This window comes from Branchiostoma lanceolatum, chromosome 4, assembly GCF_035083965.1.
Source record: "Branchiostoma lanceolatum isolate klBraLanc5 chromosome 4, klBraLanc5.hap2, whole genome shotgun sequence".
NCBI classification, from domain to species: Eukaryota; Metazoa; Chordata; class Leptocardii; order Amphioxiformes; family Branchiostomatidae; genus Branchiostoma; species Branchiostoma lanceolatum.
The window spans coordinates 10,110,040-10,128,587 of NC_089725.1; the positions used below are offsets into that span (position 1 = coordinate 10,110,040).

General features: G+C 39.1%; 1 protein-coding gene across 25 annotated transcripts in view; it reads right to left on the reverse strand.

Moving 5' to 3' along the window:
* LOC136432507 (neurexin-1-like) overlaps positions 1–18,548 on the reverse strand; it is a 217,832-nt gene that overhangs the window by 40,605 nt on the left and 158,679 nt on the right. For all 25 annotated transcript variants that reach the window (XM_066423836.1, XM_066423835.1, XM_066423833.1 and 22 more), the window contains one exon: positions 15,227–15,343. In XM_066423836.1, the coding sequence (XP_066279933.1) occupies positions 15,227–15,343 (117 nt within the window). The remainder of the gene's footprint in view (positions 1–15,226; positions 15,344–18,548) is intronic.

Here is an 18,548-nt window from a genome sequence, read left to right on the forward strand (position 1 = left end):
TAAGACATCCAGGATAGACATAATATTTGCAAGAAAACGCTCATGCAACTGGATACTTAGAAACAGTCAGACCCACTACCTTTCGTCAGTGACTGCATTAAGAGTAGTATAGAACACCCTTAAGAAACTTCCTTGCATAAGGTAGGTTTGCTGGATGGTATCAAACAGACACAGAGTGATTCAAATTCCCAGAGGTTAGATTACTTTAAAAGTGGAAGTATTGAACTCTCACTGGCATTTTTACAACTGGAAACCATAAAAATGATTTAAAAAAAAGGAAAACTAGGGGTCCCAAAATCTAATCATTTCGAGGTGTCACAAAGACCTACCCACAGAATAGGTATCAAGACAACCTGTCCAGGCATTCTTTAGTTATCGTGCCGACTCACACACACACACACACACGCACCTAACACGCACACATACACACACACACAGAATAGGTATCAAGACAACCTGTCCAGGCATTATTTAGTTATCGTGCCGACTGACACACACACACACGCACACATACACACACACACACACACACACACACACACACAGAATAGGTATCAAGACAACCTGTAGTTATCGTGCCGACTGACTCACACACACACACACACGCACACACACACACACACACACACACACTGAAGAAAACATAACCCTCTTGGTGTAAATAATAATACAATATATGCTACATGTACATTTCTAATAATTCTCACAGACTCTGTTTACTTGTTCCTTCATAATTTAGTATCATCACTAGTACTGCATGAAGAAGGTCAATTTAATTCAATGTAGGGTTGTACCCTGACAGGATTACCATGATCTGTCCCACGGGTAACTTCCATCATTTGCTGTCATTATATGACACACTTATGCAAATACCTGGATTGCCATTAATATTACATTTCCATGACACTTGATTAACCTTGTCCCTGCTAACAGATCATCAATGAGCTAGACGTATATAGGCTTACGGGGCTGTAGGTAGGAATGGGTTAAGAATTTGTAAAATGTAATTATGGGTAATGCACAGTCTAATGCACAGACTGGTAAAAGTTAGAACGACGTATGGAATAGATGCTAGGAAAAATATTATAATACTGGCAAACTCTTACAAAAATGAAAAAAAAATGCTAAGAACTAAAGAAACTTGCTAGAAAAGTCTTTAGACTATATCCTACATGTAAGTATTTATGTGCATGTCATCATACAGAAAGATAGTGCACTCCAAGAATGACTTTTTGTCACCTTTGACTTTCAGTTCTTTCATTCCGACATCCATACATGACACTTGGTGCCATCTTCTAGGATATTGCGGCACCATATTGTCTGGACTATTCTTTTAAAAACATTATGTTTCAGCATTGGTCCTACATGTACATGTAGACGGAGCCTAATGATGGATGCAGTGAGCATTCTGACGTTCTGGTTCCTCTTTTGAAACACTTTTTGCAACACATTTGTATTCCGTGACATGTTTTCCTTTCAGGTATCTGAAATAGCTCTCAGACTAGCTGTTGAAAGCAATGCATCACACATAAATGAGCTTTAGGGTAGGAGACTTTAGATGTAACTTGTTCTTTTGTATGGACATTTTTGCATGTTTATATGTGTAAATTCTGAAGATGGATTTTATCTTTCTCTTTTGATACTGAAAGAAGCACACTTCCGTATTGAATTGCTAACCAACAGATTTTCGTCTTAATTTATCTATCTTTATTTGTTTGTTTCAGGCACTCACTGGCCCATATTTAAACAATATATACACATATTAAGAACATAGAAGAGTTAATTGAGGATCATACCAACTAATCTTGATGTTTAAAGAAAACACAGAGTTACTAAACTGTGTCACAGGCATATTTCTTAAGAATCTGACATACATCTACAGTCAAACCTGTCTATAGCGGTCACTCAAGGGACTGGCCAAAACTGGCCGCTAAGGACAGGTGGCCGCTATGGAGAAAATGTTGATTAATTGACCACGAGTGACACATGTTTTCAGTACCCACTGAGATACATTTATTCACCGTACAGTACACATGTTAACAGGTAAGGCACATTTTCGAAGTTCGATTGTTGTTCTTTTACTCCTAGTTAGTTAAGAACAAAATACATGTTGCTCAGTTGTCACTTACTGTTCGTTTTCGACCGTTTTCAAACATAAAATCGTGGCGACAATTTTCCTTAGTCTCTTGTGTTGGTTCGGTTCCCGCGTGGCTTGTGTTGATCAGCATCTACCATTATGCTAATAGGGTACTCAGAGGAAGGTCGCTCTTTTGGGGGCTTTTTGTCTTTTCAGAAAATTGCAACAGCCCGAATTTTACACAATTGTAATATTGTCCACATTCATTTTGAAGCGTTTGGTTTAGTAATTATCCTCAGTGATACTTTGCAGCAAAATGAATTTGGTATATTATACCTCCGTAACAGTGGTGTCTTCCGTTGACCTTTATGCTGCTACCAATCCAGTTTGTATCAGCGCCATTTTGAAAATTGCGCGAAACACGTTTTGAGCACAATTTGAATGAATTCCCGGTGAAAACGGAAATTGGACCGGCATTCAAACATTTCGCGAACTTATCGCATTAGGTACATGTGTGGGTTGTATTTTCCAAAAAGCTGCCGTAATATTTGTCCAGTCGAAATGCACAGAAATGGTCAATTTTGCCACGATGTACAAACGCAAGCCATGTGAAGAAAATTATACTTGACTTCGCGTCAAACCATGGATTTTCTAACAAAGATAAAACATTCTGGTTTTCTTTATTATGATCCTATCCAGTTGAATCCACATAAATTTGATAACTGCGTGAAAAAATGAAGATTTTGAACCCGGCGTGCGGTGGCGATGCGGCTTCTACCGGCGCGCCGTGGCCGTTATCGGCAGTGTTACTGTACTCGCGGGACCGAAAATCGTCTGGCCGCGACCGCGTTGGACAGGTGGCCGCTATAGCCTAATTCTTAATGCTTATGTCAATGGGAAAAATCCAAGGGACCGACAAAAAGTGACCACTATGGGCAGGTGGCCGCTATGCAAAGGTGACCGCTAATACAGGTTTGACTGTACCTGTCTTACCTAGACTGAAGTTGTAAACTAGTGGCAACCAGAATACCCCAGTCCCTATATATGCAAGTCATCTTCTATTGCACAAGAACTATGAGAAAAACTTCTGACTTGGGAACAAAAGTGAAAACTGATGGGCAGATAATGGTAAAGAGACTACCTCTTGGTGACATTTCTGGAGATGACTTCCTTAATGTCTTAGAAAGCAGCTATTCTCCTGTCATAAACCCTCTATTTTGTGTGACCCGCTGAGCTCTGAGACACATCCCGGGGTGACAAAGGCTGTTAAGACCACTTGAAAGCTCAACTTATGTGGTACGCAAGGCAACATGTACATGTACATGTACATGTACAAGAGCTAATTTGGTATTAATTTGATGGTACATGTATTTTCTTGCGACGTGGTGCTGTGATATCACAAAAAGCAAACAATAATGACAACTTTTCAATATGATGGTACAAGTATATTCTTGCCAACTTGGGCTGTAATTTCACAAAAACATAATGATGCCAACTTTTTCAAATTCATATTGATACAGCTCCAGGTATTTCTTTTGTCCTATCTTACAATGACCTTGACAATGTCAAAACTTATTGAAGATCTAGACAACATAGATGAGATGGCATGGCTTGGGTGAGCCTGCTCTGAGCGATAAAGTTTGGAAGAGGCAAAGATACACCAAAACAATTAACACTATGGATTAGCCTATCACTCAAGACGCACTTGACATTTGACTTGTCATAAAATTGGGAATATTGTCTGTCAAATCTGACTTACTACAAAGTTTTCTGTTGAAACAAAGGAGCCTTTGATACAAAATCTTAGCAAGGTAAAACAAAAAATAGTTTTCCATACGTGAGACAGCTGATGAAGTGTATCAAGGAAGCAGAAATGGCAAAAGCAAATAATCAAATCTCCATGAAATATTTAGATTTTTTGTGTGAATTTTGTAATGCCTAGCCCTAATGTTACATGAAGCCATCACAGATGTTAGTGATCCTCCCCTTCCCTTACTCGATTCTAGCTATATCTCCCTCCCACAAGGGGTCATTCATTGAACAGCTGTCCATGGACTATAACACACTACTTTCAAGAAGCGGGTGTCTTCCTGTTCTGACGCAGTACCTGAAATTACTGCAGGGGGGCCCAAAATCACCATGTTTTTTCAGGACCCCAATAACTAATCACAACATGACAAAATTCATGCAAATTCATCAAAAGGATCTTGAGTGATAGGTGCAAACACACCAATCCAAAAACAGTACCCCCATTGGAGGTGAACCTCCTTCCCAGAGGTAGTTATTATAACCAAGGAGGTTAAGGCCAATCTGCTATCTGCCTATAACCTCCTTGTTATAACTTTACCACAGTCAAAACTTTAACAGCTTATACCATCAGATTGTATATATCATCATGATACATACAAGGCAAAATTGATAAGTCCTGAAATAACAGGGAATTTCACTTTCTCTTATCATGAATGAGTCATAAAATTTCAAAAATTGTAAGAGGTGTAGAAAAAAATATTGAAAAAAGTGAGGAAAATGCACACAGCGAGATCCGTCAAATTTGAATGCAGAGGATGAAACCAGCTGGGAAATTGAGGTCCCCTTCATTTTCGCCAATAATATAAAGTCATCCAATTTCACAGGTAGGGAATAATCACCGCTATCTCCACATCAACTCCGGCCAAGGCAGATGGGCAGAAATCATCTCCATTCAAAGTCAACGCCATTCAGCACCACGGACAATAACCGGGGGTCTCCACATTAAATGGATGGTGAGCAGAGCATTGGAAAGTATTCCAGGGATTTTTGCCAGCTAGTCAGAGTTCTAATACAGTTCTAAGAACTGCTTTATTTTGATAAACTTACCAGAATAATGCAGCCGTGATTTATGCCAATAAAGCCGTTACCTTAAGCGTTTTCATTCAGATATTAAGTGTTATTACGGACTGGAAAACTGACCCTAACGGCAAGATGTTTTAAACTTTAATGTACCCAGTACAGCAATAAAACCTGCATAATGAGGGCATTTTGTCTCTGTTAAGTGATAAAGGTCAATGTTAAAGGCCACCTGGGTGAAGGCAGGGCCCCTACGTACTTGGCCTTGGGGGGGTTGGGATATCATTCGATTAATCATTAAAGCGGTCTGTCAATCGTATTGAACAGCCAGGCCTTTGACTGCGATAATTATCACGGTAGGACTCAATCATTGCTTTACAGTTTGCTCCTGACCGTGGAATAATGAGAAACAGGAATGAAAGATACTGTACAAATCAACAACCAGATACTTTTTTTTTGTTGTGCAACCTTACGTAAATTTATCACTGGTTTTAACCTTATACATTGTAACATGTACTAACATGATTCCACCAGGGTACATAATTATGCCACCCTGAAAATATAGGTCCAAACAGATCTCCAACCCAACGTTCCCCAGTATAATGTCATGACTCCCGTATACTATTAAACTGTGCATACCTGGAGATCTCTCAAATCCACTGTTTATCAAAGTGGAAGATTTATGTAACCCAGCGAATTAATGATAATGGAGGTTATCTCTCTTTGTGTAATTCACAGCAGGCCTTTAGTACTAGTTCTAAACTAATTTTAAAGGTTGAAACAGTAAAGTAAAACAGTAAAACAAAAAGATCACTTTCAAATTGGTAACTTACTGGTCTTGAGTAAGCAAACTAGCCGGCTTAAAGCTAGCAGCTCATCACTTTTTCATCACCACAACTTGTTAGAATCAGTAATGATATCTTATTACTCCTTCATGAACCTTTTATCTCGTTTGACCCAACTTCTATAAAACCACACATAAAAACCCTCTTCACTTCTCCCTAGTGTTTTTAGTGGAAAAAAGAGAAGCAAAAATCCTAAGGCTGCCATTTTAATTCCTTTCCTGACATCTCTGCAGAAGGGTTTTGATTTTTGATTTTATTAGAATTGCAACAGTGCTATACACATGGGATACAGGCAGCTATTGCTGGTGTCGTGACCCATATACATAATATACCCGTTTTAGGAGTGAGGAAAGTCGTGTAAAGTGACTTTTTCCCAAGCTTGTGCCAGGATAGTCCACTGTGTTGACAACCATGTACTCAGGACTACCTAAAGACTGCAAAATATTAGCATAGATACTTGTTTTGCAGCTGCAAGAATTTAAACTGACATTCTTTTGAACATCTGCAAGCTGTCTACTATCCCTTTTTTTCAAAAGTGTGTTGCATTGCAGATAGTTATGACTGCAATTTTTTTGCCCAAAATTCTTGTAACCATTATACTAGTAAGTTACATTTAATTCCATAGTCAAATCATAGATGGCCTACAAAAGTAAAATATGATGATTTGGATTACATGCACATGCATCCAGTCCCCACCACCACCACCACACATATTTGCCGGGTCGGTTAACACACTGCCCTGCTATCGTGAAAGAAGAGCTGGGGAAAATCACTTCCTCCAAGAGATGACTTGTGAGACTTATGGTCCTGAAATATGGCACGATGGACCGCGGCGTGACAGAGATGGAGGGACGGAGTAATAGAGTTGGACCGGGGACACAGATAAACCGGCTTCAGCTGACCCTTCCCAACCCACCCAGTCCGCTGCAATCTGCCGCATGTCTTCAGGCTCTCAACTTTCTTACAGAGAAGCCTCGCTGTCTGGGGGGACATGAACTTGTTATTTTTTTTTTTTTTATACAGGGAAAAAGTACACTTCCAGTGAGAGAGTGTTTTACATTACAGACCCATGATTTTAAGCTACATGATGGTTCAACACTGTTGTAGTGATTGCACAAAGTTGTGTGGCCCAAGGGTTACTGAAACAGGGATGGGCTTTGCCCTACATGTATGCACCATGCATAACTGAAATGAGTTAGCTAACTAGTTAGGATTTAAAGAGATAGTCAGAGACATTCCAGTTTGGACATATAAAATGAAGAATGTTCCTTATGCTTGGGTACGGTACAAAATATTGTATAAAGAAAGCCATCATGATCAGTTGGCTGCAGAGCAGTCGTTCACAAGTTCTGTCCACAATGTACGGTCTGCAGCCAGTGCAGCAATAGAAAGCCACAATTTTTTGACACAAACTGAATTAAGACGATGCTTTTTTCTAAACTTCAAATTGTATAAAACAGGGCATGATGTTGTACAACTCGCTATAGATCTTACATCCTCTTCCTAAGTACAGCACAGAGTAAATATCAAAACATTCTGATAAACGCTTAATGAAATTTCTTGTCAAAGAGTGAAAATTATACTTGGTACACAGCAAAGATTGATGAACCGATAAATGTGATCTACTTCTTGGACAAAACAAAGCATTGAAACCAAATATCGAATAAAAATGCTCAGGGGGCAATGATTGTTTCAAACATTAATCTCCAATATCTAACCCTGCCATGCTTAAAAAGGAACGGTACTAGGCAAATATTGCACACATTGTGCCCTCCCAGAGGGTCTGGCAAACAGCCCTCTACTCCCAGCTGTCTTGAACCCCTCAATCTAGATATTTCAGATCATCATTCAACAATATGAACTATGATACATGTGAAACAGAGAGAAGTGTATCATCCAGAATAACAATGCTTTAATAGACATTATCAATAACCAGTGAGAGGAATTTCAAAAGCAAACAAACAGTAAGTGACTGAAAGCACCTTTGGGATCATGAATTTTTCCTGGAAGAAGGCCTTCGTGGTGTATTTTCAGTACCATAAGTTAGAGTATTGATAATCAGAATTCCCCAGACCTTCCATAGAGGTCATCGACTTTCCAATAAACCTCATTCTTCTTTTCTGTCTTTGATGCTGTTCCAACCTACATATTTATCATTATACAGAACCTGTAGCAAAAGAACTTAGTATGTTTTGATATTAAATGATGACTGCTTTACCATTTTTACTATGCTTTTGGCAAGATTCTCATAATTGTGAAGAACTTTGTTTCCGATCCTTTTTCAAAACCATCGTCCCCATTGGCTCTCAATCATTCAATCACCAAAGCAAATTGATGGGTTGCCAGTTTCTGTCCGAGGAATGACATTGGCTTCTAATCTCCAAGGTCAAGCAACAACACTGATGAAGGAAAATGTTTTTTCAAATTTGTCAGAACAATTTTTGATTGCTCCTAATCTTTTTATGCAGGATCCAAGAAGGGGGGATCTTTAAACCTGCTAATCAACTGCTAATTGGTTTGTGGGTCTCAGCCAAAAGTAGTGAAATTGTTAACTAGTAGTTTAGTCATCTTCAAAATAATAAGCCAGGGTGTTCAAACATCTGAACATCTGAATAGTCGTTGTAGCATGTTAAAAAAGGAAAAGCAAACTTTTGATAACTGGGATCAGATTATACAAATCAGTTTTTGTTTGCATGATCATGTATCCAGAAAAGTCAGTGTTTTACCTTTCAACCTGTCAAAATCATATGGAATTTAATAGATTTTCATAGCTGTCTATTGCTTCTAGAATCCAACAGATTTCATAGTTGTCCATATTGTCTGGAATTTAACAGACTTTTGTAGATGTCCGTATCATCTAAAAGTTTAATGGATTTCCACACTGTACTTTCAGCACCAGGGACAGAGCCCAATTTTTGTCTTAACACTACAAACAAGACTCTATCCTTCAAAATGAGACTACCTTTTTTAAATTTCAGTTTATATGAATCTTAATTTGGCAGAAAAAAACTATGACAAAATGACCAATTTTCCCTTCATTTCATGCAACATTGTAGGCCATGCTGATGTAACATCAGTTTCTTTATCCTAATTAATAGTTAGTATTCACTAGGTGCCATCAAATGTTGATGCATCCCCTATTACCTTATCAGGAATTCTACATCATGTGTGATGTGGTGGTATGATCATGAGATTTAATTTCTTTTCCTGGATGGAACCCTTCAGTACAATCTCCAAGCAGATTTAGCAGTTGGACATGTTTTGGGCATATTTTCCTCAAGAAATATGCTCAAAACTTTGATTACTCAAACTGTGATTTTAATGTTGAATTTAATGTTCATACATATGTAGATTTTAATGTTATACTGAATATATGCTGTTTTGATGACTATTATTTGTTAAGTTGGACACTGTATAATGTCCTAGCACCAATCCTGTCTGTTGTTTGCTACTGTTGGAGCCGACATACTTTTGGTTTTATTCAATAAACCATTATTATCAAACAAGGCTGACTGCTACATTTGCTTGGAGATTATACTGAAGGTTCAACTTTAAGAAACAAATTCAAGAGCTCCTGATTGGTTTGTCCATGGCATTTTTCCTGAGAGGAATCCTCCATCAGGGGAATATATTCCTCCAGAAAAACATTAACACCACCAAATATGCTGAAAACAAGCCTAACTGCTACATCTGCTTGGAGAATACCTTCGGATCAACTTTAAGAAACAAGTCCAAGAACTCTAATTGTTCCGTCCTTGGTATTTTTCCTGAGAACAATCCTCCATCAGGATCATATTTTCCACCAGAAAAACATAAACAACACCAAATACGCTCACAACAAGCCCGACTACTACATCTGCTTGAAGATTACCTTCAGCACAACTTTAATAAACAAATAAATCCAAGAATTCTAATTGTTCCGTGCTTGGGATTTTTCCTGAGAACAATCCTCCATCACAAGCATATTTTCCCCCAGAAAAACATAAACACCACCAAATACGCTCAAAACAAGCCCGACTGCAACATCTGCTTGGAGATTACCTCCGGTTCAACTTACAGAAACAAATCCAAGAACTCTAATTGGTTCGTCCTTGGTATTTTTCCTGGAAGAATCCTCCGTCACGAGCCACCGGGGAGAGGTTCTACCTCCCGCTGAAGGAGAATAATCTCCTCCACTGGGGTGATAAATAATTCAGGGCCGTGTTCGTAGCCGGGAGTGGTGTCCGCGGCGCTGGTTGAGCCATCAGCGCACAAATGGTGTCTGATCACGACATTACCGCCTGCGCTGGATCAGCGCGTCCCACCGCAGGATAGGCCCAGCTGGGAGGATACCCCGCAGCACTTGTCACAGGGGATCCTTCTACACTTGCTATTAGCAACCATATTGTACCATGTTACACCACTTTAAATCTATGACTAGTACTTAATTTTTCTCATGCGTTTTCACCATCCTATTTTAAACAAACCCATTTCAACCTAATATACTTAACATCACCAAGGCAAAAAGAGAAGCCAAACCTATGCATTAGAGTATGTTTTAGAATCCATGTTTTTGATTAGTAAGTCCTGTCACCATTTGTACAAAATCACTTCATTGTACTCGTATGCCAGTACTAAGCCGGATAGGGCATGAATGCACAATAAAGGTTATCATTATGAATAAATAAAGTATCACATTTGTTTGTAATTATGAATGCAGGACGCTTGCACAACATGCAAACAGCCCCAAAATTCCAGCCTTTTCTGTCAGTTCAATTCAAAATTCTTATTTGCAAACAATTCATGCAATGCATTGGATAATTGGACGATGCTCTCTCTAATCAAAGCTAAGCAAACTAACTGCCAAAAACATGTCTAAAAAAATCAAGCATTCTAGCCATAGTGTAGTCAGATGGAGGAACCTTTTTTACCACAGCAACGAACTACCAAGTTCCAACTTGGATGAGCTAAATCAGTCCCACCACACATGTTAACATGTTTCGCATGCTTTACTTGAATTTGACACCCCTTCAGCATAGCAAGTGGTCACTCGCAGCCTTAGGCTCAGTCTGACCTAACAACCATGCGGATCAGCATGTATGACAGGGAGTGTCTAAAAAGGGAGTCCACGCTTGAGCATGCTGATACAAAACAAGACAAAGGTGAGAGAAATCAGCACCAGGGACAGAGCCCAACATTTGCTTTGAACACTGAAGGAATTGCAAGTTTCTGGGATTTTCTAAATCATATTTCTGCCGCCATACTTCTACCTTCTATATTTCCCAATCCAAATATTCACTTCATGAATGACCTCAATGAAAAGCGGCCTGCGTGCCGATTTGAGCTTATCATGAATAAACAAAGGTTCAAACAAATGAAGAAGGCAAACCGGGTGTGTTATTGTAAGACCAGGTCCTATAAACATCACCACAAACAATTTGGATGAAGTTCTTTCATTTTTAAACTGTTTACCCTAGCTCTAGGCATTGATTCGTATGGACCACAAAAAAAGATTAGTTCGAGATATTTACAATCTTGATGTGTACCTAAAATTGCCACAATATAATAATGCCACCAGTCAAAGTGAAATTCAACTAAATTTGCTACCATTACACAGGAGGGGAAAAAAATTCTCCGTACTGTTGGAAAGTTGGACTTAGTGCAGATTGATGCAAGAAGAGAGTTGATTAAAAACTTTCTGGGCTTTCACGACATTCGGGGTGCTCGTTCTATTTTCTATTTTCGAGTTGACAGATCCACAAAGGAATGACCGCACACTTTGAATCTGTTCCGCCATGTATCTTCTTGTTAAGCCCAATCAGTGCACACCCATTACCACAGACATGAGCGACATTGTCGCGAATCCATCTGCGCGGGATTTTGGTATGCACGCCATTTGTAGCAAATGGGTAGGAAGAGATGCAAGCCCATAATTTTCCTGGCCTACATTGGAAATCCATTTCATCTGGAAATGGGTCGTCGATTTGCAGTATGGAGGGAAAATTGGAAAATATGGAAGTTGGGTCTACACCCAGGTGACTCCTAGCGTGGCAAACACTCGCATCCATCATTATCGAACAGCGGGCTGACAACCACGGTGCATGCATGGGCAGAACCAAGAAGACATCATCACGGATTAATCTTCCACTACGCAATATTGCGTCAAGTGGCTTCATTAGCAGACGCAATCCACTTTGGATTTGCAGAGTGATACTCCTGAAAATCCCAACCCGAGTGAGACAAGGCGACAGAAACGCTAATCTCGGCGCGGGGGAAACTTGGTGAGCCGTCCAGTACTCTCTCAAGGTGACCCAGCGTGGATATGGGCTTGTGAATACGGGACATGATTGACGGATTTACATGCATCGTACGCAATTTTGCAGACTTCCAGCCCAAATTAATGGACTACAACAGATGGCGAGCAGCACTACACAAAATGAAGGGGAGGAAAAAGGATCAGCCAGACGCGGCGGCTGGATGCACAGCGCAAGACGTCGACGTTAACGCAGCCAACAAAAGGCAAACGGAATCCAGCGGGGGATACTAGAGAGGAATAAGAAGTTGTCATGACGACTTAACGCTCTTGTGGGAAGACGTCGCCATTTTTGCGGCTAACCCTGAGGACAAGCCCGCTCGGGTTTCAGGTAGGAAGAGGGGTATAACTGGTAAGCTGATAGGCACTTTGTAACGTTACATTCAAATCCGCTTTCAATCGTCTTAACTTGCCTTAAAGTGCATTATGGAGCAAATTACGTAGGAAGAACAGTGTGTAACATTGCTAAGTGTATGTTCATTTGCGTTCTCTTTTGTTTACATTGTGTAGTAAAGGCATCTGCCAAGGTTTTCCCAGCAAAATTTGAGACCTGGATTTTTTTCAATGGCTAGGTGAACCAAAGAAAAGAAACAAGTTTTGTTAATTGTACAACTGAGTGTAACTGAGAGACTGGTTATACCACCTTTTGAATACGGGTAACTTCTAACTAGATGCTTTTTTAAGTACTACACTTATACTGATAGGGGAAAGTATTCTTTTAATGATAGGGGAAAATGTTTTTTTTCCTATTTTTCTTTTTCCTGCGAAACAGTTTGTGGTATTCATCGGCATTACGGGCTAACTCCATAGTGATGAAGTAGAACGTCCACCCAAGCCAATCAGTTCTACTTCACACCACGTTGTTAGCCCATCAATGTCAGAATAACCACCCAACTGTTGGGACACTTGCCAAACACCCCTGACCAAGTGGGACAATGCGATCATATTAAAACAAAGACTCTATAAGGTGATAAATTGATGGAGATATCAGTACTCCTTAAAGGTCTGGAGAGGACCCTCCCTGGCAAGGTGACAGTAACCGGCAACGGAACCACTTAATTTAGCGATAAGTCAGCGCTAATCCCCCGCATTCCGCTGAACTTGCACAGCTCCTCAAGTTTATTGATTGGAATTCAGCCTCCTCTTGTCAGCTAGAGTAATCACGTTGTCGAATTCCGAACTGAGCGCAACTTAGCTAGATTCCACTCAAATATTTCAGTTTTTGCAGTGATATCTTTTGTGATACTTGCACGGAAAGAGGCATCCTAGAGCATATGCAAAATGTAACCATTGGCCGTAAAATCGATCAAATGCTCAGGCAGAAATTTTGCTGGGAAAAAAATGGCAGACGTCTTGAAAACCACAGCACATAAAGGAGAGCCTATCTGTTTTCTAAAGAGACCCAGTAACTATATGTACATATAGGCTGTATGCACTACTAAGTGTGTCTTCATTTTCCCCTTTTCAAAACGCTTTTGCCTTCAACTCAATGAGCAATGGGAAGATTTGTAGATATCATGGAGCGGTTAGTATTTGATTAATCTATACCCTAAGTGTATTCATATATTTTGTATGTTGAACGCCCTCTGTGGGGTCGATAGATGGTAGCAAAATGTGCGGTCTGACATCTACGTCGTTTGTCCTCCCGTACTTTGCGGATCTGATAATGTAACGTGTAACGGACACATTGCGTGAGCGGCAATCTGTCTTGCAGAGTTACTGGTTATGTGTGACTCTGCAAATTTGCAAATGCACAATTTCTTCCACACCACAGAGACAATACAGAAGTACACTCACCTTTTCTTGATGGTTCTTCAGTGACAATATTCTCTAACAATATTGTACAACGCATACTGTCATATATATATGATATTTAAAAATCATGTAATTCTTTTCCTGGCCTTCTTTGGTACATTTTCACAGGTGCAGAGACATGTTAACTGCATACAAACCTTTCAATGTTCAACTCTTTACATTAAGCAATACATAAGTGTGAGGATTCCAACATGGCAAGTCTCTGCGAGGTCAATGACATTTTGCAGATGTCGCTTGCTTTAATTATAAGTACCATCAGTGACAAGATAATATGGCTGTCTCCAGTCTTGTTTTTCAGTGTCTGCCATCTGATGAGACAGCAGACAGCATAGCAAGTGTGTCTCATGCAAGCCGGAAGGTCAACTTACCTGAACATTTCATTTAAAGTCCGCTCTTTGTGTGAGCAGAAATTCACATTGATGGTTGCTGTACTGTTTGACCTAATGTAATGTTACAGCACTGTCCCAGTACCGTCAACGTAGGGCTTACTCTAAGTACTAGCTGTCAAGTTGATTGAAGTTTCAATACAATGTTCTTCCATGCTAAGCCTAGTTTATCCCAAAAAAGGCCAAACTCAATTTGCACCTTTATTGTTGGGTCCATGGTGTAAAATGTGGATCACAGTGAAAGGATCAGAATTGTGATCAGAAAATGACATGTACATGCAGCATATATATCAGCATGTGCACCAAACACAGTGTACTTTCCAATAATACAGGACACTGGGCAACTCTGAAATCAAGAAATCTTACTTTACTTCAGACCAAACGAATAACATAAAAACTTACAGGAAATAGTATTTCTCCTTAATAAGATAATGGGTCTGTGTTGATTTGTGTAGTGCGTTGCAGAAGATGGGAAAGATATGTGCAAATAGTGCAAACAAAGATATAATCAAGTAAACCCTTTATGGGCGGAACTACAATCTGAGTGAAACATTAGCAGATATGCGTCGATGCATATCCTGTGTTACTTTATCTCTGCGGAACGATCAGTGAACCTGTTTTGGGCGGAAAAGTGGATTGAGAAAGTAGCCATGCATAATTCCTAAGGGAGCCAAGAGTCGCCATGATTAATAATGGAGAGGGCAACTCTGTGACCTCCTGCAGTGCAGAGCAATTCAGACAGGGGGCTCTGCCACAACTGAGGGCAGGTGTTTTTGGCCATATTAACCCTCCAAGTGTCATGGGCTGATTTATAATTGCCACTTGTAAATCAGCCCTTGCACTTGAGAAGGTTAAACTTGAATGCCAATTCATGATCAAGTACCTCATAAAAGTGTCAACTAGAACACCGAGAATTCAACAAATGTTTGCGGCTTGGTACAATTCTTGGAAAAAAAAGAAGAAACCAGAAAGCATCTGTACTCACCGTTTTCGCAAGTTGGTCCGGTGTACGTTGTCATCCCGCAGTCACACTCATACCTGTTCCACTGCTGGCTACACTTCCCACCATTGCAGGGGTCGCCCGCACACGAGTTGGTCAGATCTGCAACCGCAAGGACGCAACTGGTCAGTCAACGACAAAGCCATCATACAAGCCATTGGGCAGACTGACCAACAGGTAAGCGTACAGATAGTTGTTCTCACAATTTTTCAATAATTGATCAGTATTCTATGCAACTTTGTTTTTCAGCAAACTAAATACACTAAACGTCTGGAGAGAGAGGGTGGACTTGGTCCAGGCAACACGCCCGGATGATGATGATGAGGAAATAGATCAGCATCGTAGGGGTTGGAAATTCCAACTACCGGTACATTTACCTTATGATTTTTTTTCATCACTTTATTCACCTCCACCGATTTTTACAACTAAGAACAAAATCATAACATCATACTAAAATTGGAACAATATGTGAAAGTAGCATTACAGACTGAAGTGTACCCTTATGATTACCACATGCCACTTTTTTTTCATTTCAATTGTACTTCACACTGAACTGTAATGCATACATGGAAGGGAAAAAAACTAGTGACTGTATACATGTACACCTAAACATTATTTAACAATATTATAATGTGTATCTCATAGCAACAATAATTGCCGTGTATATGTCGTATATTCTAATTCAAACTCTTAATATTCATCATCACAACATTGTGTAATATCAACATAGGAGTCAAGTACATTTTCCTTGTATACAGATCAGAATTGTTATGGAGTTGAAAAGCTCAATTTTAAATGAAACTGTACATTTGCCTTTACAGAGATTTCATTAAAGATATGGAAAAATGCAAGTTGTAGAGTGTTCGCTTTGTCATTTATTACATTGATGTGTATGACGGAGTTGGAATGTTTCACTCTATTACAGATTGAAATAGTTGTGCTGTTTTCTTTTGTAGGGTTAAGCAGGTGAAAGGGCATGCCTAAGATATGTTACTTAAGGTCTACTGAATCAGGTCCTAATGTGTTAGAATGTGTTATCTGCATGCATGAGTAATGACATATTAAGAAAATCTATAACTGGGGGTCGACCCTCTCTTTCATGTACCATTTGAAACTTACTGCTGTTACAGAATACAAATCAGAACATATGGGACTAATAACCACTTGAAATGTAACTGTATTGCCAAACTCAGCTACAACATTGAGAAATTGTTCTTGTTTTGCAAAGGTCGAGACCTCAAAAGAATTGGCAACACTAGCTTGTCATGTTTTAACCAACAGAAGTAAGAGACACTCAAAAATGTAAATTAAATTATATTAGACATAAATTCAAATTCATTGTAGCAGTACATAATTATCAAGTTAAAAATGACTAAAATTCAAAGAGATGAAGAAAATTCTGCTTTCATTCGTTCTGGTAACCCCCTAGTACACCCTCTTAATTTCAATGCTTCACCTTCAACTTTTGGTAGATAAAACTAAGGAATCCATGCTATATGGAAATGTAACACTTATAATCGTATCTTAATCAGAATTGTCAGGGTAGCCATTGCAATTCTAGTTATTTTCAGCCATAAATTGTTGGATTTTTGAGGGTCTTGCAGGGGGGTCCCAGAACGCCATAACAAAAAATAGCTGGAGGGTTTTGATTATATGGCTGTTCATAGTTCCACATACCTATCAAACATACAAAGTTTGGGCCGATTTGGCCGACCCCCATCTTCCCACCTCTGCCTGGCTTTCTCATGCAATGACTCTTAATGATGAATTCAGGATTAAAAATGACATGCTATGTATCATTTAAGCAACCAATTATGCTTCACAAACAATTCACCAACAATGCTTAATGTTGAATTAGAGCTAGAGATCTATGATTAATGCTGAATAAGTATCAGAAAAAGCTATCAAACCTTTGTTGTACTGCATGTGTATGATGTATTACTTAGAATTTTGAAGTTAGCTATAGAATTTCAGATTGAAGTTCTTGAGAGGCAGCGGGGTTTGTAAATACTTATTATTAATAAGTAAATACGTCATCCATTTAATCGAATCAACACTCTAATAGTTTTACCCAGCCCAGTCATAATAAGCCATTTATTTTGCATGCAGTTTTTGATAGGACAGGCAGATGTCTCTTCTACATGGGCTGCACATGCACATGATATAAGAAAAAGATTGTTAGCATGTAAAGCTGTTTCAGAAGAACAAAAAGCTTTTATTAAGGTTCATTTCAACCTTGCCACTCTATTTCTTTTAGTGATACAACCATTGACAACTGCCATCCCATTGGCATTGTAGTTAGGGTTGTTGAGTAAAGAGGTTCTCAGTCCCTATGTTGTATCAGAATAATGTGTTTAATGTAATAAACAACCTATCAAAAAACTCAGCTGCCAGTCAGTGAACACAAAGCACACATTGCTTTGATTTGCTCAATATTAGCAGTTTGTGTCCTAACTCCTTCCATGATCTTGGCATTTGTCAAAAGTTTGGATCATCACACATGCATGGAGCAAAAGCTACCCCTATCTGTTCAAGTCAGAACTGCAGGTGTTGCAACATTTGAAACCAGATACGGTACCTGTCATAGGATTGAAGCACACTGGACAAATGTTTCCTGTTATCACCAGATGTGTTTAAAAGATTCTGGTTGACAATTATCTTGTCTTTCAGTTTTAATATACTATGGGCCAAAAATTGAAAAAAATGTGGTATGCTTTGATTAACAACTGTGTTGGAGAGGGCCAGCACACTTTCTATATAATGGTACATGCACATCAAGTCTATAATTCCATACATCAGTCTTTTTGGTGCAGTTTTGAGGTATCATTAATGCATTGAATAGCCAGATTTATCTTAAAGTTTCTTCATCACATGGAGCATGGTATATGTACCATAATGTTGTTCAGTGATAATCTTTATTTCATTCATTGGCTCTTGGCCCAAATCCAAGTTATTACAGAGAATTTTGACTTTCCATTGACTTTGGCATAAACTGGCAAAGACATAATCATGTCTTAATCTGCCAAAATATAATTGATAATTGCTGATAAGAGAAGAAAAGATGATATCTCCCTCATGTGAAGGCACCATTTCTATAAGGAAACAAACTGCAGTGTCAAACATTTCTGATAGGGGGTGCTTTTGTGCCATGTCTGCTCAAAAAGGATGATCTGCTATACTTACACAATGTTTAATCTCATGGCACCATCCTGTACAAATCTAAACACAGTTTAATACATTGCCAATCTTTCATTACCTGACTTTCAAAATAAAAGACAAAGAATGAAAGGTTATATTATCTCCTAAT